Source organism: Ambystoma mexicanum, chromosome 1p (genome assembly GCF_040938575.1).
Source record: "Ambystoma mexicanum isolate Mex_15411 chromosome 1p, UKY_AmexF1_1, whole genome shotgun sequence".
Classification (NCBI taxonomy): Eukaryota; Metazoa; Chordata; class Amphibia; order Caudata; family Ambystomatidae; genus Ambystoma; species Ambystoma mexicanum.
This window is the reverse complement of record NC_090921.1, coordinates 675,346,971-675,368,867: the sequence shown is the minus strand read 5'-3', so window position 1 is coordinate 675,368,867 and position 21,897 is coordinate 675,346,971. Positions and strand designations below refer to the sequence as shown.

The 21,897-nt window shown below is 49.3% G+C and overlaps 1 protein-coding gene across 3 annotated transcripts in view; it reads left to right on the top strand.

The window, feature by feature from the left end:
* The window catches only part of SETDB1 (SET domain bifurcated histone lysine methyltransferase 1), a 1,213,210-nt gene that overhangs the window by 384,042 nt on the left and 807,271 nt on the right, over nucleotides 1-21,897 (top strand). For all 3 annotated transcript variants that reach the window (XM_069649750.1, XM_069649751.1, XM_069649752.1), the window contains exon 9: nucleotides 17,316-17,506. In XM_069649750.1, the coding sequence (XP_069505851.1) occupies nucleotides 17,316-17,506 (191 nt within the window). The remainder of the gene's footprint in view (nucleotides 1-17,315; nucleotides 17,507-21,897) is intronic.

Below are 21,897 nucleotides of genomic sequence, written 5' to 3'. Positions count from 1 at the left end.
CCTGTCTGCCCCGTCAACGGGGGTGGAGGGACGAAAAAGGACATTAAGATGTCCTTGTCTACGGGCACGCACAAAATATCGCAAAATAAGGAAAATATGAAGGAAAATTAAAACAACAAAAGCACAAACATAAGTCTGACGACAAATATATGCTAAATATTAAGGAAAAAGAGCAAGTATAGGATCTGCACCAGTGCAACAAGGCCCAATAGTATCAAACACCTGCACTCACCTAACATCGTGGAAGAGCAAGACGTAGTAGCAGAAGTTGGGGAACATTCTTTACCAGTCACCCGAAGGCAACACTGATGACCCAAAAGCACCCAAGGGGCCAACATTGTCTCTGGTCACATCGATTCTTAAAGACCAGATACTGGGGCACCCCATTGATTCAGAGTTTGAACAGCGGTTCTTTCCCCAGTCATCTGAAGAAAACCAATATTTGCCACAGGACACACCAGTGGCACCAAGGTTACAGGACATACCACAGCCGACATTACCAACCCTGGTTGCTCCTCCACAACCAACAGAACTGTTAATCAACCCACGGTTCATGTTATCTTTACAAGTACTATCTACTCTGCAGAACCTACTTGAACAACCAGGCTACCAGTAAACCATTCTCACCCGCAAACATCTGACAGGGCGCCCCAGGCCCTTGGGGGAACCCACCAGGCCTGACTGAAACCGGGTGAACGGACGGAGAGAACCGCCTGGCAAGCCTATGAGGCACAGACGACCCAACAGGACCAGCAGCCCCATTAGAACATGAGGGGCCTCCCCACGACCACACCATTCTCCGTACAGTGAAGAGGAAGTAGAACTCCAATCCTCTAACACCGACGGTGAGGAAGGCAACAGACACCGATACCTCTACCTCGAAATCTATGCAGCCGGATAACTGCGAGGACACAGACTTGGGTCGGAACCAAGACACAGAGGAACCGCTGCTTTAGTCTCCGCCTGATGACATAACTGCATTTCACAATACTGTACAAAGGGCTTGTGAGGAATTTGGCCAAATTCCAACGGAGCAGAAAAAGGATGGCTTCCTTTTTTATTCAATGCGCAGGAATGCGGTAACTTCAATTCTGATGCTTGTTAATCGGCTTCGAATCACTTGTTGTGCATATGGTGCGACATCCATTGGTAACCGCAGAGTATTGCATCTTGTCTTTCGAGGATCGAAAGGGGATGTCGGCATAGGCGTGTCTGTTGTACTATTCCCTAACGTGATGTGTAGTGTATCCAAAATCCCTCATGCCCGAGGTCCCTCAGTTTCTTTCCGCCCAGATCACTGGTTGCCCTAAAGCGGAGTTCTTGCATAGAGCTAGCGTTATTGTCATTATCAACTTTGTCGTTATTCCCGTTAAGTCACTTTTACTGTTGAATCCTGTGAAACAACGCCGAAGACTGCTGCAGACTTTCGATGCCTGTTGATCCTGGCGGCGCTGCCGTCCATGTGGCAGGTCCTTCTGGCTGGCCTACACAATAGGGAGAGTGGAGTCGGGGTGGACATATCCTATACAACTATGCCTTTCTTCTTTCACCCTCTCTGCTCACTGGGTTTTGTCATTGCTCTAATTGTCTTTCGCTATGGAAAAGACACCATTTAGATTTCGGCTCTCGTGCAGGGCCAAATATCCTTGGAAGGAGGAGCACGCTCGGTGCAACAATTGACTGCCCCTCGACCACAAAGAAGCCAGTTGCGCAGCCTGTAGACTCCTGCACCCTAAAATGCTTAAGGAGCGCTGATTAAAGCGGTGGGCGGCCTACGGCATGTCGCATGCCGAATGTTCTCCCCCCCCCCCTCACCCCCCCCGCTGCAACAGCCGAAAGTGATGGGGGAACTAGCGATGACCAGGCCTCTGTGTCGGCAGCCATTGACCTAAGTGTGGACGGCTCTCGGTCTACGATGCCTGTCCCCGACCCCACCAGGCCTGACGCAAGTCACGCTACGGGGAAAACACCCGGCGACGGGGGCGCACACAATCGTAACACCAAACACACAACCCAAGGTTCTGCTTCGGCAGCTATGTCGAAGTGTACCAAAGCGCCAACGGAACCATCGAAATCTTTGATGGGATCCTGTGATTGGCAGCCTTCCCCGCAACCGCGGCCTGCGACTGGGCAATCCAAGGTAAAGGGCGCTAACACTAAAATACACACGGACGTCGAGGGCGCTCCAGGAGGACACCAGATACGGCTTAAGGCCGGGGTGGCGGCGAAATCCACTGCTCAGCCCCCGGTTCACCCACCGGTTCATCCGGTGGCGTCGGCATTAATTGCTCAGGATGAAGATGACCCCTTTCTGGAAAACTACAATGTGGATGATCAGACAGGTCTTATGGACAGTTGGGAGGACAGCCGTCAGGTTGATGCTCAACCCTGGAGGTCCCCTACTCCCACCCAGGACCCCGATGTCCTGTGCTTAGATTCCTCCCCTCCCCCCCTCCCCCGTCCCCCACTCCGACTCGGCAAGCTTCCCCAGTGGACGACCAGATGGTGTTGAAGAAGGCGGCTGACCATTTTCAGATCGCAACTCAAGAGGCCTTATCAGATTCTGATTTCGTGGAGGATACACTCAAAGAAAAACCTCCGGCCAGGCAGGCCATCCCTTTGTTGAACTCAATCAAGAGGAGGTTGGCACCTTCTTTGACACTGGCCCAGACCAGCGCTGTGAACCCTAGGGTGGAGGAACTGTTTCGGCCTTCTCCGACCGACCCTGCCTATATCAAGGGCCATGCCATTCCGGATTAGTTAGTGGTTACCACCACTACAAAACGGGCTGGTGTTCCCCTGTCTACAGGGGAGGCACCACCTGATAAGGAATCCAAGAGACTTTATGCACTGGGGAAAAGAATAACGGCTGCTGCGTTTACCACCTGTATAGCCAATAACACCACGCTATTGGCCAGCTATGCGGACGTCCAGTGAACCTTCTATAAGAAGGCCTCCAGGAAGTACCAGAACCTACAAGCACCAAGTTGCTCACCTTTGTTTCAGAAGGCAAGCAGGTGAACCATAATGTGTTCAAGAACACTCTGGATGCCGCTGAGACAGCGGGGAGAACCCTGGCACAAGGTACCTTGCTCAAGAGACATGTATGGCTGAGGAACTCCGGTTTCAAATCAGAGACCCAAGCAGCACTGATTAACAAACCCATTGATTGGCAAGGCAGTGGACGATGCTCTTGAAACAGCCAAGAAAGAGCAGAGACACTCCAGTCCCTTCAACAGATTACACAGAAACCCTCTCCTTGGAGAGGAAGCGGCTCTCGCTGGTCCTTTCGTGGCCAATCTCGTTTTTCCCAAACCCATTATAATGCAGGAAACAACTGGATTCGGGACAAGGGTCTAATACCTCTGCCACTTATCCACCCAGAGGACAGTGGTGTGGGAAAGTAGAGGACGAGGTTCCAACCCCAGAAGCACCCCGGGCTCTGGTCCGAAATGACCTGCGGATCCAGATCCCCTCCCATGCAACCCCAGTCGAGGGGCATATAACCTCTTTCCTTACCGCATGGGAGGGAATAACAGACCAATGGGTACAGAAGACGGTCGCCCACGGGTACGGTATAGAATTTGCCCGACTACCCCAATTCAGACTGCCAAAATCAAGACGCCTGACGCCGGACCACCTGCAAATCCTACTGCAACGGGTGCAGACTCTTCTAGGAAAGGACGCCATGGTAGCCGTCCCTATTCTACAGGTAAACAAGGGTATTTATTCAGTGCACTTCCTTGTACACAAAAAGGATCTCACCAATGCACCCTGTGCTAGACTTGCGCCCAGAAAACAAGTTTGTCTCACGTTTCGTATGGTCACTTTACAGGAAGTAATCCAGCTGTTGAAACAGGGGGATTACATGGCAACACTGGACATGAAAGATGCCTACATTCATATTTCAATGTTGCCAGCGCACAGAAAATACCTAAGGTTCATGATAGAGGACAAGCACTATCAGTTCAAGGTGCTCCCCTTCAGCATTGCCTCGGCACCGAGGGTGTTTACAAAGGTACTGGCAGTAGCGGCAGCACACCTGCGCAGACTCTCCGTCCCCGTTTACCTTTACCTCGACGACTGGCTCATAACAGGGGAGTCCTACGAAACATGCCTATTGAACACTCAGAAGACAATAGACCTCTTATTCAGTCTGGGATTCTCCCATCAACGAGAAGAAATCCAGCCTAGACCCCAGTCAAGTCAAACAGTTTCTAGGGGCTCTAATTCGGACAAAAGACAGCCTTGTCTTGCCCTCCAATGAGAGGGTTCAAAACATGCTGTTTCAGATGCCTCAATATGTAGCCAGTCGGGAAGTGACGGTACGCAAAGCCATGCGACTGTTAGGGATGATGGCGTCCTGCATTTACTTAGTTCCTCACGCGCGTCTGCGCATGCGTCCCATGCAAGAGTTGCTCAACAGCCAGTGGTGTCAGGCCAGCGGACAATGGGAAGATCTGGTAGTTGTCTCGGCAGCCCTTGTTCTCTCTGCAGTGGTGGTCGAGGGAAAACCTATTAAAGGGGAAGACCTTAGCCACCCCTGCAGTAGAAGCCACTCTCACGACCGACGCATCGCTCACAGGGTGGGGGGGGCTCACCTGCTTCAGCAGACTGCGCACGGTGTGTGGTCCCCACAAGTAGCGTTCAACAACATAAATCTGTTGGAGCTATTAGCGTTATTCAAAGCACTGAAAGCCTTTCAGACACAGTTACAGGGGACGACAGTCCTGATCTTGACAGAGGGCACCACATCCATGTACTACCTGAACAAGCAAGGGGGCACACACTCTCCAGACCTATCCAAGCTGTCCCAAAACATTTGGATATGGGCTCTCAAACAGAGGGTGTCCCTGTTGTCCCAACACGTTCCAGGAGAAATCAATCTTCTGGCAGACGTGCTCAGCAGAGATTTCCCACTGCCCGTGGAGTAAGAATGGCGACTACATGAAGACATTTTCTCCAATGTTTTTGCAGAATGGAGTTTCCCAGCGATCGACTTGTTCACAACTCTGGAGAGTGCTCGAAACCAAGATTAAACCTCCAGGTACCCACAGAACCGCTGAAAGGGGAACGGGCTCTTTATAGCATGGTCGGGGAAATTTGTTTATGCTTTTCCCCTGACTCCCTTACTCAACAAGATTGTGCACAAGATGCACCAGGAACCAGTCACCATGATATTGGTGACCCCCATGTGGGCTCGCCAACACTGGTTCTCTCCTCTGATGGATGTGTCCGTCTCCCCTTCGATGAAACTGCCCTGCCCAACATGTTATCTCGGGACAGGGGAGAGACACAGCAGCCATGCCTGCAAACTCTGAACTTGGCGGCCTTGCTCCTGAGGTCATAGAGTTCGGACACCTCCAAGTCTGAGATGTATGGACATACTCAGGGAAGCGAGAAAACCCAACACCTGGTATTGCTATTCCAGTAAATGGAAACACTGTGTTATCTGGTATAATGCCAAGAACGTCAAATCCATTGACTGTTCTACTCACATTGTGTTGAACCTGACACACTTACTGGACTCATGCCTGGTTTTTAATTCCCTAAAAGTTCAGTAAGCTTCTCTCTCAGCTACACTACGTCACAACAAAAGGTGCCATGGTGGAAAATATTAGTTATGAAGGCTTTCATGGAAGGGGTTAAGAGGATTCACCCCCCCCATTTCTAACCCAGCTCCCGGATGGGACTTAAATGTGGTTCTGATTACTCATGGGGTCCCCCTTTGAGCCTATGCACAAGGCAAGTCTTAAAAACCCTCATCTATAAGACAGCCATCCTAGTGGCTATCGCTTCTATTAGAAGGGTTAGTGAACTACAGGCCCTTTCAGTACTAGACCCTTTTACATTTATTTCCAAGTGACCCAGTCAATAGAACTGCCACTTTCTTCCAGAACCACACTAACATGGCCGAAAGAAGCCTGCACACGTTAGATGTGCGCAGGGCAGTCATGTTTTACCTGTAAAGAACAAAAACACTGAGAAAAAAAAGAAAATGTTTGTTTCAGTGGCAGCTGGCAGAGAAGGGGATCCTGTCTCTTAAGTCCACTATCTCAAGGTGTATAGTTAAATGCATCACACTTTGTTACACTCTTGCTAAGAGAGAACTGCCCTTCAAGCCTAGAGCACATTCTACTCGAGGCACTGGGGCTTCCATAACATTCATTGCAAATGTTCCCCTAGAGTCAATTTGCAAGGCGGCAACCTGGGGTTCTGTACACACATCTTTTATAAAACACTATTTCCTGGACACTCAGTCTAGGTCTGATTCTCAGGTGGGACAAGCAGTACTAAGACTTCGAATGGATTGTGTCTTCCAACGTATTCCAAATCTTTGACATGTAATGTCCACAGCTGTGCTGCTTTGGAAATATTTTCGGCAGAGGGCGTCCTGCGTCGGTGGTGTCGGGTCGATGTCCCTCAAAGGCCTCTGTCGAGGGTGACGTCACCGGATGTTATAAATAGGATGCACAGCGCCCGTAGCCTCAGTTCTGTTTTTTCCGCAAGCGTGTTTGCTTCGAGAACTCTGCACGCCTCGTATGATCTTCGAAGAAAATGTCTTCATCTACCCCTCCGACTCTGCGGTCTGGGTTTAAGACTTGCTGGGATGTAAGTCCAAAATGTCGATTACAGAACCGTACTGCATCTGCTTGTGGTGTCTGGTGAAAGTCACGATATCGACAACTCCTCAAAGTGCCAGTCGTTAAACCTAGAAAATCCCAAAAAGCTACGGGTATTTCCACCAACGATTCCAGGGGTGACTCGCCTCGTCGGAAGGAGTCCTGTGGATCTCGATCCCGGAGTGGGTCCCGCCACTCGTCCTCTTCGTCTCGCCACTCCTGGAAGCGGCGTCACCGGTCACCTTCCACGTCCTATGATGGCGCCGCAAGGAAAGTGGCTTGTCTCACTGAATCCTTGACTCCTGAGGAATGGGAGGCCTTCAGGGAGCAAATGCTGGCGATTTTTCAATCCCAGGGCACATTTGCGGCCGCGCCTTTGAAAGAAGCCAGCAGGTAATGGTCCCGGTCTGATGCTCATGCGCCTTTGTGCACTCGGCACGATAAACATGGGGAACCATCGAGGTCCCGTTCGGACAAGGCTCCGGTAGATCGTCGGACGTGCCAGATCCAGGTCTCGGTCGTCGTCCCAGGCGAAACCGCAGAAGTCTGGTAAGGGCTCGAGGTTGGCGTTGACTCCGTTGGCGTGTGTCCGTCGAGTGCGGCTGTTGGTGCTTTGCCTTCGCTCCAGCCCTCGTAGCAGTCGACACTGAAGCCATCAGTGCCCTCGACGCCTTTGGGGCAATTTGGCCGGAATTTGCCGGTGGAGGCCCCTGGTACTGTGGATGCTCCGAGAAAGGCTTTGTCCAAGACAGGGAGGCCTGTTGTGGACTCTAGGGCCGCTCCTGTCCCTAGGAAGGAGTTCTTTCATTCTATGCATGATATTTATGAGGCTGGGGAGAGGTCAGATTTGGAGTTTGAGCCTGTTGAAACTAATGAGGCTCCTTACTTGGTCTTTTCTGGAGACAGTCAGTTGGAGTTACGTCAGTCGTTGCATGATGCCAGTGGCCTTGACACATCTCCTGAGGTGGAGTTTGGTAGGCCAGAGCCTTGGGTTCATGCTGAATCCTCCTATAGGAGGTTGATGTCTAGGGTTACGGAGTATCTCAGTTGGTCCGGTCCTCCGGTTGCATTTGATCAAGATGACCTGACTGATATTTTGGATCAGGGTCTGTCCACTGACCCAGTGTTGCCTTTTCATTTGGCATTGCAAAAAAGGGTGGCGGCTACTTGGCAGACCCCAGAGACTCTTTGGGCGGTCAACAAATCGTTAACTATGAAATACCGCCCATCCAGTAGCGACCCTAGCTACCTATCCACTCACCCCACTCCTGGGAGTTTGGTGGTTCACGCAGCTAAGGCCACCTCGAGGCAGGCGGTGTACACTACCATCCCTCCTGATAAGGACGACAAGCGCTTCGATGGTTGGGCTTGCAAAGTATTTTCTGCTGGGAGTATGGCACTGAAGTCGGGCAACTCCACCTGTGCCTTGGCAAGATTTTCACTCTTTGGAATTGTGTCTCTAGTGGCTGAGCATATTCCCGAGGGAGAAGAAAGGGATGGATTTCCTGCTCTTGTGCAGGATGGCAAGGATGCCATGTGTGAATCCTTTCAGTCTGGGTTGGACACGGTTGATATTGTTAGCCGGTCTATGGCTGCGAGCACCGTTATATGCAGGTCTGCATAGTTGCAGAAGTCGGGTTTTGCTCCGGATGTAGAGGCCTGTCTTCTGAACATGCCCTTTGATGGCTCTCATTTGTTAGGCAGCAAGGCTGACGAGAGCCTTGAGAGGTTGGAGACCTCCAAAGCTGCTGCTAAATCTTTGGGCAACCTCCGCCTTTTCGTCCTACGGGACAACAGTGGGGGGGGGTGTTCCTTTCGTGACTGCTCCTCTTTTGGTAGAACGAGAGGAGCCGCCAATCAAAGGGATCAACGTAAAGGTACCCGTGGTAGTTGGGGAGCTAGAGGTGCCAAAGCAGCTCAAGCAGCTGCTTCTTTGCCTTCAGGCGCTGCTGCAACTGCTCCAAAACAGCTATGAGGTCATGTTCCATTGTTCGGCGGTTGGGGGCAGACTGTCTCAGCATCTCGAAGAATGGTGAGCTATTGCTTCAGATGCGTGGGTTCTGCATACCATAGCCCACGGCTACTGCCTTCCCTTCTTAAATCGGCCTCACGACAATCCACCGGGGACTCTCTTTGAAGCTTATGGATCCACTCCTTGTGCAGGAAATCTTGACCCTGCTGTAGAACTGTGCTATAGAACTGGTGCCTGTGGCGGAGAGGAACAAGGGATGGTATTCACCATATTTTTTTATTCCAAAGAAAGACGGGGGACTGAGACACATCTTGGACTTGTGTTGGTTGAACAAGCTCCTCTGGAAGGACAAGTTCGAGATGGTCACTCTTTCTCAGGTCCTTCAGGCCCTTTGACTTCAGGATTGGTTGGTGTCTCTGGACCTACAGGATGCTTATTTTCATGTACCAATTTATCCAAGGCACAGAAAATAACTGAGGTTTGCGTCTGGCAGCTCACACTTTCAGTTTCAGGTTCTGCCATTCGGATTGACCTCCGCCTCGAGGGTCTTCACCAAGCTAATCGTGGTGGAGGCAGCGTATCTCAGGGGTGGGGGAAGGAGCTTCATGTCTACCCCTACCTGGACGACTGGCTGATCTGAGCGCGTTCTCCCGAACAAGCTGTGGATCATCTCAGCCTCACCTGCCACTCCCTTCACATGCTGGGCTTCTACCTCAATGTCAAGAAGTCGCATCTGACACCTTCCCAACAGCCCCAGTACATTGGGGCTGTGTTGGACACATCCTTGGGAAAGTGCTCGCCTCCCAAGGTGAGGGCTCATCACATTGTACAGATGGTCAACAAATTTCAACATTTCCAGATTCTTCCGGCTTTCGAATTCTTAAGGTTGCTCGGCCTCATGGCATCCAGCATTTTTCTGGTGCCAGAGGCCAGGCTGAGGATGAGATCGCTTGAATGGGTTCTCGAGATGCAGTGGTCACAGTTCTCAGGCAAGATGTCGGATCCCGTTCAGATTCCACTCCCGATCTCGCAGGATCGTCTGTGGTGGGCCAACAAAGGGAATCTGATGAAGGGGGTGCCGTTTTGGATACCATGGCCAGAGGTGACAGTGGTAACGGATGCTTCCCTCACAGGATGGGAGCTCATACCGACGATCTGACGGCCAGCAGTCGTTGGTCTCTGTCGGAGTCCAAACTCCACATCAACCTGTTGGAGCTGAGGTCCGTCAGGCTGGCCTTGAAGGCTTTTCTGCCGTCTGTGCGGGGGAAGAGTGTCCTGATCATTACAGACAACACAGTGGCCATGCATTACCTCAACAAGAAAGGGGTGGTAGGGTCACTCCCGCTGTGCAGAGAGGCAATACAGCAAGGAATATCACTCTAGGCAGTCCATCTGGCTGGAGAGGAGAATGCGGCGGCGGACGCTTTGAGCAGGCAGAGCACAGTCTCCCTTGAGTGGGAGTTGGCCCAGGAAGTCCTTCTGGAGAACTTCGCCCTTTGGGGAACCCCTCAAGTGGATCTGTTCGTGACCGGTGCCAACCGGAAGTGCGAGAGATTTTGCTCAAGGGGATTTCATCCAAGAGGAGCCTTGGGGGACAGATTCGTCGTGGATTGGTCAATGTGTTTCCTCCGGTCCCCGTCATTCCTCAGGTGCTAAGGAGGTTGCAGAGGTTCGGATCCCACATGATCCTCATTGCTCCGGATTGGGCCAGGAGAGCGTTGTAAACTGGACCTTCTATAAATGGCCATCTGCATATGCCCTCCACGCCGTCTTCCTCACTGAGAGGATCTTTTTTTTTTAATTTTTCTCGCTCGCTCGCTCGTGTTTTGGGGGGGCAATTGGGGGACCGGGGTTATCCATCTAGAGGTCAAGACTCAACCTTCACGCTTGGTTTCTGAAAGGTTGAGATATAAGGATTGCGACCTCCCGAATAACGTGATGGAGGTGTTGCTTTTGGCCAAGCGGCCCTGCAACCAAATCCCTGTTCCGTTGGTGTAAGTTTTGCGACTGGTGCAGAGGACACAATGTCGATGCTTTTTCAGTGTTCCATTCCGATGGTTCTTGCTTTCTTTGGCCGACAGGGGTCTTCAAGTGGGTACCATTAAAGGTTACATGGTGGCGCTGTCTATTTTCAAGCGCTCATCTGAAGAATGTTCTTATTTTAAGATTCCTTTGATTTCCCAATTTCTAAAAGGGCTCACTAATGTGTTCCTGTTCCCGCCATCCCCATTTCAGGTGCCGCTTTGGGATCTGAATTTGGTCTTAAAATTCCTGATGGATGCTCCGTTTGAACCAATGCACTCTTGTCCTTTGCGACTGTTGTCTTTCAAATCGGTTTTCTTGGTTGCAGTTATGTCTGCTCACAGAGTGAGTGAATTGCAAGCACTTTCCTCTAAGCCACCCTTTTCTGTGTTCCACAAGGATAGAGTTGTTCTGAGGGTAGGTCCGTCCTTCCTACCTAAGGTAGTGTCCGAGTTTCATCCGAGCCAGAAAGTGGTACTTCCTGCTTTCTATCCTCCCACCTCATCCTGGTAATGAAGAGTAGAGACTTCATAGGTTGGACCCTAGGAGCGCTTTGGGCTTTTATCACTAGGATGTCCAGGGTCAGATTGGACGACCAGCTTTTTGTGGGATACAATGGACACCGATTGGGCCAGGCTGTTACTAAACGGTCCTTGTCCACGTGGATTAGCCTCACCATTACTGAATGTTACAGATTGGCCGGCAAGGACCCTCCGGAGGGGTTGAGAGCTCACTCCACTAGGGGCATAGCTACATCCATAGCCCTGCAACGGAGCGTTCCTGTTAGGAATATTTGTGACGCAGCGACGTGGTCTTCCATCCACACCTTTGCCGATCATTACTCCCTGGATACGCTCCATGGGCAGGATATGGCCTTTGGTAAAGCGGTGCTTTATTCTGCCATCTGATCGGGTATTCTAAATTCTTCTCCCTCCTGCATTCACTGATACTGCTTTGGGAGTCTGTCAAAGATGTGGAATGCGTTGGAGGACCCAATGCATTCGAAGAACAAGTTACTTACCAATGGTAACGTTCTTTCGACTGGATGTTCCTCCAACTTATTCCACATTGCCCTCTCAGCCTGCCCCTCTGAAGAATTTCCTATGCTATTGCAGCTTGCGTTCCCGCAAGGATATGTGCAGTCAAGCAGTCGTTGAGTACGAGCATATTACATGCTATGGAGGAAAAAACAAACTTAGGCTACGGCCACCGTGCGTCCTGTTTATAACATCCAGTGACGTCACCCTCGACGGAGGCCTTCGAGGGACATCGACCGGACGCAAGACACCCTCTTCCGAAAAAAATTCTGAAGCCGCACAGCTGTGGACATTACATGTCAAAGATGTGTGCAGTACATTGGAGGAACATCCAGTCGAAAGAAAGTTACCAATTGGTAAGTAACTTGTTAATCTTTTCACTACTGTTCCTTCTCACAACCCACCTCCAACTCCGGGTACTGCTCGCTAGTCTATGCACAGCATGTGATTCTAAGCAGATTAACAAGCATCAGAAGACATGCATTACTCACCGTAATAGCATTTCTGATGATTGTATCTGATCAGATTCAAATGTGCCCACTCTTCCTCCCGGCTCGGGTGGAAGGAACATAAACGTCTTTTTACTTTGTCTCTTTTATGTACTCACTCACGTTAGCCTTGGGCTTCCTCTTGGCAGAAAAAATACAATCGGAGGGACCTTGGCGCGTGAGGGATTTTGGGTACACTACATGTCACGTTAGGGATAGTGTTACAGACACGCCTATGCCGACGTCCCCTTTCGATCCTTGAAAGACATGATGCAATACGTGGTTACCACTGGATGTCGGACCATATGCACAGCATGTGAATCCAAGCAGATCAAATCAGAAATGCTATTACAGTGAGTAATGCATGTCCTCCCATCCTAGACCACGTTTGGGAAGAAGGGCTGTTACTCATGAGGAAAACTTTCAAGGAACCAGCATTAAAAGGAAGTTTGGAGAAGTAATTTAAGGCACCTGAGCTTTCTCCTAAATGCCTTACATCTCAGCTGGCAACTGACTGTCTCAGCAGCAGCGTGCAGGGTGTCAAATGCACAAAGTCAAAAATGCGCAGTACCACCTGACAATGACAGCAGGAAACGAGGCAATTTCAATAAAGTCCTAGCCACAGGAGCCACTACAGTAAAGCGGCTAAATCGCTGGCAATAATCTTGAGAGATGTGGATCCGGCTAATGCTGCTGTTAGACTACCTACCAGAAGATAAAAGAAAACCGGCCCTGGTCATCCACCGAGAGGGTGAAGACTCCTCAAACCATGCTATCAACATTGCAGTTAACATAGCAGAAACAGGTTTTAAACTATTTAGTAATGGGGTAGTACTTAGGAGACGGGCATGGTTAAAATGCACAGATTTCAGAAAAGATGTGCAATTAAAGGTGCCAGACATGCCTTTTGAGGGAGACCACCTCTTGGGTCCCTTAATTGTTGACTGGGTAGAAGGTGGGTTCTAGAAGGTGAACACTCCAGTGCTGAGCTCTGTATTTATTTGTTGCATAGAGTTTTATATCTCTGCAAGGTCACAGGTAAGGATAACCCAATACCTCTTGTAGACAAAATTCAGAAATGTTTATTGTTGTAGTATAGACGTTTTGTCTAGAGAGGGTGGCTGACCACCCTCTCGAGACAAAACGTCCACACTATAACAATACAATAAAAAATGCACTCTGTAAATACAGCAACAAGCGTCAGATCTTTTCTTTAAAGGGTCACCCAATTCCTTATAAATTATTGAGAAAAAGTCCTGGTTACCTTGCAATAAAATGACGTCTTAAAAGCCATGAAAACATACACCGGTACTGCAAGATCACTCGCCACACCAACAGCGAGGCACACTTTTCACTCCTTCCGAGGGGCCTCTGGTTGTTCTAGAGCATCAAATAGAGGGCATCCTCATATTTGCAAGCATACTATCAGGGGTATCGCTGGACATAACCATACAAAGACTACAAGCAAGCTCCAAGAAGGTGACCAACATCTGCCTCTAGGGACAAGCAGCAAAAACAAGCCTGACATTTGTTGTGGGCACGCACCCACGGTCCAATTGCAGCAAGTAGGAGGCAACTTGCAATACCATCTATAGCAGTGGCAACAGTTAACCACAGACAGGTGGGTGTTAGACATTATAAAAAAAGGTCACGCCATAGAATTCCAATGAAACCTCCCTCATGAAAACATACACCGGTACTGCAAGATCACTCGCCACACCAACAGCGAGGCACACTTTTCACTCCTTCAGAGGGGCCTCTGGTTGTTCTAGAGCATCAAATAGAGGGCATCCGCATATTTGCAAGCATACTATCAGGGGTATCGCTGGACATAACCATACAAAGACTACAAGCAAGCTCCAAGAAGGTGACCAACATCTGCCTCTAGGGACAAGCAGCAAAAACAAGCCTGACATTTGTTGTGGGCACGCACCCACGGTCCAATTGCAGCAAGTAGGCGGCAACTTGCAATACCATCTATAGCAGTGGCAACAGTTAACCACAGACAGGTGGGTGTTAGACATTATAAAAAAAGGTCACGCCATAGAATTCCAATGAAACCTCCCTCCAATGCCCCCAATATTTCAACACCAGCCGCACCTAAACATCTTAAAGGACGAAGTGGAGAAACTGCTCATGAAAACGCAGTTGAAAAAGTCCCACAACAAAGGGGCTAAGGAACCTACTCCAGATTCTTTGTCGTCAAAGAAACCGACTCATGGCGACCAATTCTATAAGCAACAAGAGGTAAGTACCCCTAGTTAGACAGTACCTTAGGTCTGAAGAAAAAGATCCAGCTGGTTTCGGTTCCGTTTGCAGTCCTGCAGTTAGTTTGTTCCTGGGCCTCATTCGTGGGGAGAAGAGGAAGGACATCTGTAGGACTCCTGCAGTTCGAAGGTAGTCAGCGGCAGCAATGGGCTTACTTCAGATCAGCTGCACTTTGCGGTTTCAGCTACCAGCAAATAGCACCACCGCGGTTCTTGGACACCTTGGGGGCTCCCCTTGCTTCAGGGGTCACCCTGCTTTGGGAGGGTCCTCAGGATCTTCCTGGAGCTCTGGTCCAGCTTAAAGACGATGCACTTGTTCCTGGTGCACTCTTTCCTGGTGTTCCTGTCCCCTGGCACTCGGTTCCAGCAGCAGCAAAGAAGTACAGCCAGCAGGGAGAGGGGGGTCCAGTCAAGTTCGTCTTGGGGTCAGTTGGTCCCACCAACCCAAGGGAAGAAGTTGTTCGTTCCAGGCTTCTCTAGTCGATACGAAAATTGGAGCATCAGCACTGCAGCAGGGCTTCACCGGGCAAACCAACAGTCCAGGAAGTGCAGCAAGCTTCTCTTCCAGTTTCTTACTTCGGTTCCTTCGTCCAGTGGTCGACTCTGCCTTCTCTTCAAGAGACCTTACCTTTTATGCAAGTTTCTCCCATTCATTCACAGCCAAGCTGTCACTCACACAGCAGGGTGGCTGTCCTCTAAGGCCAGCCAATCACCTTTGGGTGCATTCCAGTAACCAGGTAGACTAGGCACAGGGAGTTTTGGGAAACTCCCTTGCTTCCTGCCCTTCCAGACTCGCTGGAGCCAGAGGCGGGTTTCAACACAGAAGCCTGCCAAAGAAAAAACAAGGGGACCAAACCTGGTTTGGCGCCCAGAGCAAAACACATGAAACACCTCACAACACCTCACAACCAACCAAGAATGGCGAAAAAAGACGACCAGGGCCATTTTGACGAAATGGACACACATGGGTACAATACTGCAGCTGAGGATTCAGCCTGCGGTAAAAACGCACAATGGTAGGACAATTAAACCACTGCCACCAGCCATTAATTGTAGTGAGGGTAACATTAAACATGTAACTCGGATAAAAAATACATGAGCGAGGGAGAAAAAGGTCTTGCTCACTCCAGGATTAAAATTAAGTCCTAAAGTCCAGCAAAAGAGCTGAGTGGGTCTCAAGGTAGAAGGGAATTGGCACAGAAATGAGAATTAGCCCTAACCATGTGAAAACGGGGCGGCACAAGATCAAGGGTACTCTCCAGAGCAGCCCAACGGCTGTGGCACTGGGCTATCGAAAAACATGCAACTTCTTTCGCAGTTATAAAGACTCCACCACAGTGGGGCCTAAACTTCTTTTTTGTAGTAGGGTTAAACTGTTAAATGTATTTATTTTTCGGAGCTTGTTTCATGTCACCTCGTCACGACATGCTCCAGCAACCTCTGTGCGGTTGCCTCTCCCAGTACTAATGCGCTCTTGGTAGCACACCTCAGGCTCTCTTTTTGTTGCTGTGGGACTGCAGTCCTTTCAGTCCAATGACATGATGCACTTGCTGCAGGGCTCAGTCCTCATATCTGTATCTAAGTGGGGGCTCCTGCGGTTCTCCATTTACGCTGCCGCTCTCCTCTCAATCACCAGGCCCTTACCGGGGTTGAGCACTAAGGTCCTCCCTGACAGCCAAAACACACCAGAGTTACTTGTGGTGAACGAAGATCCTCATGCTCCACCCGGTCGTCCATTGGTATCCTGAGAATCTGTGTTTCTGTCCGCTGCTGCGCCTTACCTCGTTCTCCCCCTGCACAGCTCCCTGCGCTGCGAGTCCTCACGCCGGCTTGCTGATCTGCAGGGGGGCCGCGTACAGGGGACTTTTCAAGTCGCAAAGGTTTTCGAGGGTGCCCTCCACTCTCTACAGAACCACTGTTGCTGCTCCCCTAGGGCCGATATCTGGACTAGACCACCATGAATAGGGAAGGGGGGCTGAACAGAGCTTCGCTACGAGGCCATCCTCTTGCCTGTGCCCCCTGGTGGTCCTTCAGCAGATGCATTTCTGTTGCATTTGGTCCACTTTTATTACCTCTGTGGAAGGTACAGTATGACCCTGTGCCATTCAAACATTTGGCAAGCAGCCAATCGGTGCTCGGCACCACACACCAGATTTTGTAGGGAAGCTCACAGGCAACTTCAGGAGTTGAGGATTCCAGAAGAACACAAGAAGCTCCAATCTGGTGCCCAGGCACCATGGGGCACACATTTATGCAGGTCTTTATGAACTTTTGGCACAAGCTCACATCAGGAAATTACCGTACCTGGCCATTCCTGATCTGCACCCACCCACTCACTTAAGGGTAGCAAAGTAGGGTTGTCTGGCTACTGGATTTCCAAACTACAAGATGCTTTACTTTTGGACCCTTCTGGCAGAAGGTTTCCTCTGAACCAAAATCGCTACAACTCATGCAGCCACTGTGTGAAAGTACATTGCTACAAACTGGAATGACTGTCTGGACTAGGTTAGTTGCCGAGGGAGACTAGGGGTGCCGCTTTGGCAGTAGAATTCACTGTTGGGGTCCTTAAGGGTCACCAAAAGGACTACCTACATTTGATTTGTCACCCGTGCGATCTTGATAGAATTAGCTGCTGAATAATGTTAAGAGCATTTTGGAAAACAAGCATAAACATGTAGGGTACACACAGAGTGGGTACAAATGTTCTGTCTTATAAAGTGTCTCTCTACTCAAGGTAGGTATCGCATGTCGTGCCTTTCTAACTGTTGTAAAAAAAAAGTAAGGGCTACAGAAGCTTAGTGCTTAGCTGATAGTGAGAGTAATGGTCTACTGTTTTTCTATTTCTGAAATCTTGATCATTGGTGTCTAATTTATTTTTATTTGTATTATTTTTTTTTTTTTAACAGTGAGGAAGGCTTGGGAAGACATAGAGGATGTTTCCTGTCGTGACTTCATTGAAGAGTACATAACAGCCTATCCCAATCGGCCAATGGTCTTGCTGAAGAACAACCAACTCATCAAAACTGAGTGGGAGGGAACTTGGTGGAAATCTAAAGTGGAGGAAGTAGACGGGAGCCTCGTCAAAATTCTTTTTCTGGTATGGAACCTTTGAAATAAAGAAGCATTATTTTCTCAAAGATTACATGAGTTCTTAAATAACTGTGGTAACCTTGTACACTCAAGCAAATTATGAAAGGATTAATAGATTTCATTTTCAATGCAAACCTTTTGTTGCATAGTCTTGTTTTACCATAATTTGGAAAACTCATTTTCTTTTCCATTGCAAGATTTTTGCCTACATTTCAGGCCCAAGACGATAGATGAAGAAATTAAAAACACACCGGCAGTTCAATCTGTGAAACAAATACTTGGGGCAAGAGAGCCGGTGTTAAGATGACTCAGCCCTGTGGACAGATTCTGAGAGGCCACCTTTTTTTCTGGTGAACCAGGAAAGACACTAATGTAAAGCCAAACTATTTCAAGTTAGTGAGACTGAGCAGTATGACTTGGATTTAGCACAGTGTGAGAGTTTGAAAGGTTTCAGTTAAGCACACCCAGAACATGCTTTAATAATACAAGTTAGGCAGAATTTATAAAAATAGTTCTATTTATTTAGATCTTGGAGGACTCTTATCAATCAAAGATAACGGATAAGTAAATCACTAAACCAACATTATTAATATATATATTTTTGAGGCTTGTGTAATCTGATTAGATCACATGCTGTGCATAGGCCGTCATCTAGTTGAAGCTGCAGAGTATTTGTTTTTAGAAACTTGAAAATGGGTGTCGACATGGGGCGTGCCAGTAATACTACCCTTAGTGTGACGTCCACTGTACCCATGATCCCTCACGCATGTAGGACCCTCTGATTGTTTTTTTTCCGCCATACTTGTTGGAAGCATAGTTGCGGAGTTCCCGGCTTTCAACCATTTTGTCATAATTCATATAAAATTCCCCGTTCTTTAAATCCCACGTCGAGATTCCGAGGATCGACGCCGGTCCGAAGAATGAACATCCGTCGGCCCTGCAAGTAGGGAGAGTGGGGGGTGGACATACTCGCACTCGTTTATTTCCTACCTACACTCGCCCGCTGCCATAGAATAACATATGGCTATTATGCCCCCACTTTGGAGAGCCATATTCATGGTTTTCCCCCCCTCCCCCAATTGTGGGTAAGATTTGTGTTTGGAGGGGAGTTGGTTCCTGGTCTCCTGAATGAAACACTTGTGCCATCACTACAATAACCAGAATCCTTTGAGACTGAAAATGAAATTGAAAAAAGTAATTAGCAACACCTGAAAAGGAACACAGCTAACACAGCCTCCCTGATGAGAGTTTGAGACTTGAAAGTACTTGGAGGAGTAGAACTAACTATTGTGCTTTGAAACTGTAGCAGTTGGAATTTAACCCTGGTAATTTTTGACATTTGTTGGGACTATTTGCATCTGGGATTCAGCCCTGTTATTATTTTTTGAACTGTGTTGGGATTCAACCCTGTTATTACTTACATCAGGATTAAATGACTTGGAACCAGAGTGCGTGCCTGACCTTCTTTTTAAACATATGGAGAGTACTCCATTTAAATTCTGCCCCAAGTCCAACCGCAAGTTCCCTTGGGCGGATAAGCATAACACTTGTAATCTGTCTGCCTAGGGAACACTGCAAAGCTAATTGCAGAGCGTGTAAGCTCTTTAATGCTAAAACACTAAAGGACCGTTCCACTAAACGTTGGGCCCACTACGCAAGGCAGCTCGAGGCCATGGAGGTGGTGGGTTCATTCAGTGATAGCAGCAACGCCGCCGTATCGGACGGCGAGGGCACAGGGGCATCGACAGACACCCAAGCGCAAGTCCCCGGCCTCGGAGGATTGTCCGGCGGGGCAGTTATGGGGATCACACCCGGCGACACGAGCGCTACCCATACTACTGCACCTAAGCACACTAACCCCAGCCGAGAAGGAGGCACAAAGAGAGCGGTCCACAGAAACTGTGTCCTCTGGGCGTTCCAGGTCACGATTGCCTCACGACACACGGCAACTGTCCACGATTGCCAAGGGAGCCTCGCTCCCCAAAGTTACGGAGGTATGGTTGTCAGACGACGAAACCGACCTCTATCCCCAAGCAGCACGCTTAAAGTCTGCTCCGGCAGTTCTTTCCACGTCTGCCTCCGAGTCTCGACACACGCCCTCAAAAGCTACAGAACCTTACCAACACTCCGAATCTCGGTGCCAGGCGTTGAAAGATTCTGAGAAGGCCAAACATTCAGGGAAATAATCCTCTACTCATGATAAAGGGAACAAACAGCAGAAAAAGCCATCAGAGAAAACATCTGTACCCCAGAAGGTAGCATAGATCTTCAAATAAAGATAAATCTAAGACCCCTGACCCTGTCAATAGACCTAAAGTTATCCCTCCCACTCCACAGAATATGGGAGAAGAGGAACCTCAACTAGAAGTGGTCATCCCCAGTTTGTTCCAGGGAATGGAGCTCTGATGACATCGACAGGGTGATGACAAGAATGTCTTCTTTGGCTAATTTCTATGAGAAAAACCCTGATTATTTTCAGAGCTATCAGAGTACCCCTGACACCTCTACTCCTTCAGGATCCAAGAACCCTCAGCCTCCTAATAAGAGACCTCGTAATGAGACTCCAGCTCAGGGCCTGATTGCAGACCCACTCTCTATTCTACCTCACCATCAGTATGCTGAAGATCCAGACCTACAGATGCTGGACGACCAAGAAGGGGTCGATTATTACGGAGACGAGGACCAGAATGAGGAGGAGGAAGACGAGGCAGGGGCCTATAATCTAGACTCGCCTATTCCTAAAGATCCACCGTTAAATGACTCACCTGTAGACAATCAGCCACTACTGAATGACAACTAAGGGGCTCAAGAAGACAGGGACTTTGCTGAGGAAATCATGGGGGACAAAAAGTCCATTGCCCAAGCCATACCAATTCTGAAGTCTATACAACGCAGAATTGACCCCTCCCTCCTCACCCCTAATCTCACCCGGGCAGTCAACCCCAGAATTATTCAGGGCCACCCCTTCCGACCCACTTTACATTAGGGGCAACTTAAGCCCGACTCATTGGTAGTTACTACCACCAGGAAAAGAGCGGGGACACCTCTAGCATCATCTGAAGCTCCCCCAGACAAGGAGAGCAAAAGGATATATGGTCTAGGAAGGAAATTGGCTTCCACTTCCGCTTACCAGGCAAGAATCGCAAATTCCACCACTCTGCTGGCAAGTTATAATTGTCACCAATGGGAGCAAGTAGCTGCACTCATTGCCTCCGCACCAGAACCACTAAAGGGCCAGTTAGCCCAGATTGCGTCAGAGGAAAGATCGGTGTCCGGGTGCATTCTGAAAGCGACTTTTGACTCAGCAGACAATGCAGGCCGGCTCACTGCAGAGAGCACTCATCAAGAGACATGCTTGGCTGAGACAGTCAGGGTTCAAACCCGAGACCCAGGCTACTCTTATCAACATGTCAGTGGAACCGAATGTCTTGTTTGGGAAAGCGGTAGAAGAGTCCCTCAAAACTGCCAAAGAAGAATACGATACCCTAAGGTCCCCGGGACAATTAACTAACACACCCATGAACCAAAGAGGGAATAATAATTTTTGTCGCTCACGCAGCCAAAATTCCCAGAGGGGTTCAAATTACTCACAGGGGCAGGGTACATCGTGGGGTGGAAACCAACAGACTACCCAAAGTTACACCAGAGGTAACAAGAGGGGCCGCGGTAGAGGGAGAGGCATCCCAGGTAGAGGCAGTACGCCTCCCAGCAAAGAGTGACGCTCCGCTCAGGGTCCCTTCCCATGCATCCCCAGTATGGGGGCGCATTTCCACCTTCACCCAGGCATGGGAAGTGATCACCTTGGACAGATGGGTGCTGTTCAGTGTCCGCGGGATACTGCATCGAATTGTTAGAGCGCCCCCGCAACCACCCTCTAAGACAAAAAATGCACTCCCTGGACCACCAGAAGATCCTCCTTGAGGAAATAGTCAAGCTTCTCGCAAAGGGCGCGATAGAACTCGTCCCGGGCAACCAGGTAAACAAGGGTATTCAACTTACATCCTTGTGACAATCCGCCCAGTCTTAGACTTGCGCCCTGCAAACAAGTATGTCAAGCTATAAGAATTTCGCATGACTACACTCCAAGAGGTAATCCCCCTCCTAAGAAGAGGAGATTACATGGCAACATTGGACATGAAAGAAGCCTATTTTCATATTTCCATGTTCCCAGCACACAGAAGATTCTTGCGCTTCACGGTGGACAGTCGGCACTACCAGTTCAAGGTGCTGCCCTTTGGTATAGCCTTGGCTCCAAGGGTATTCACCAAGGTACTGGCAGTGATGGCGGCACACCTACGCAGGGAGGCAATCCCAGTGTACCCTTACCTGGACGACTGGCTCATCACGGGGGAGACACCAGTAATTTGCAAATCCAAACTCCAAAGAACGATCGACCTC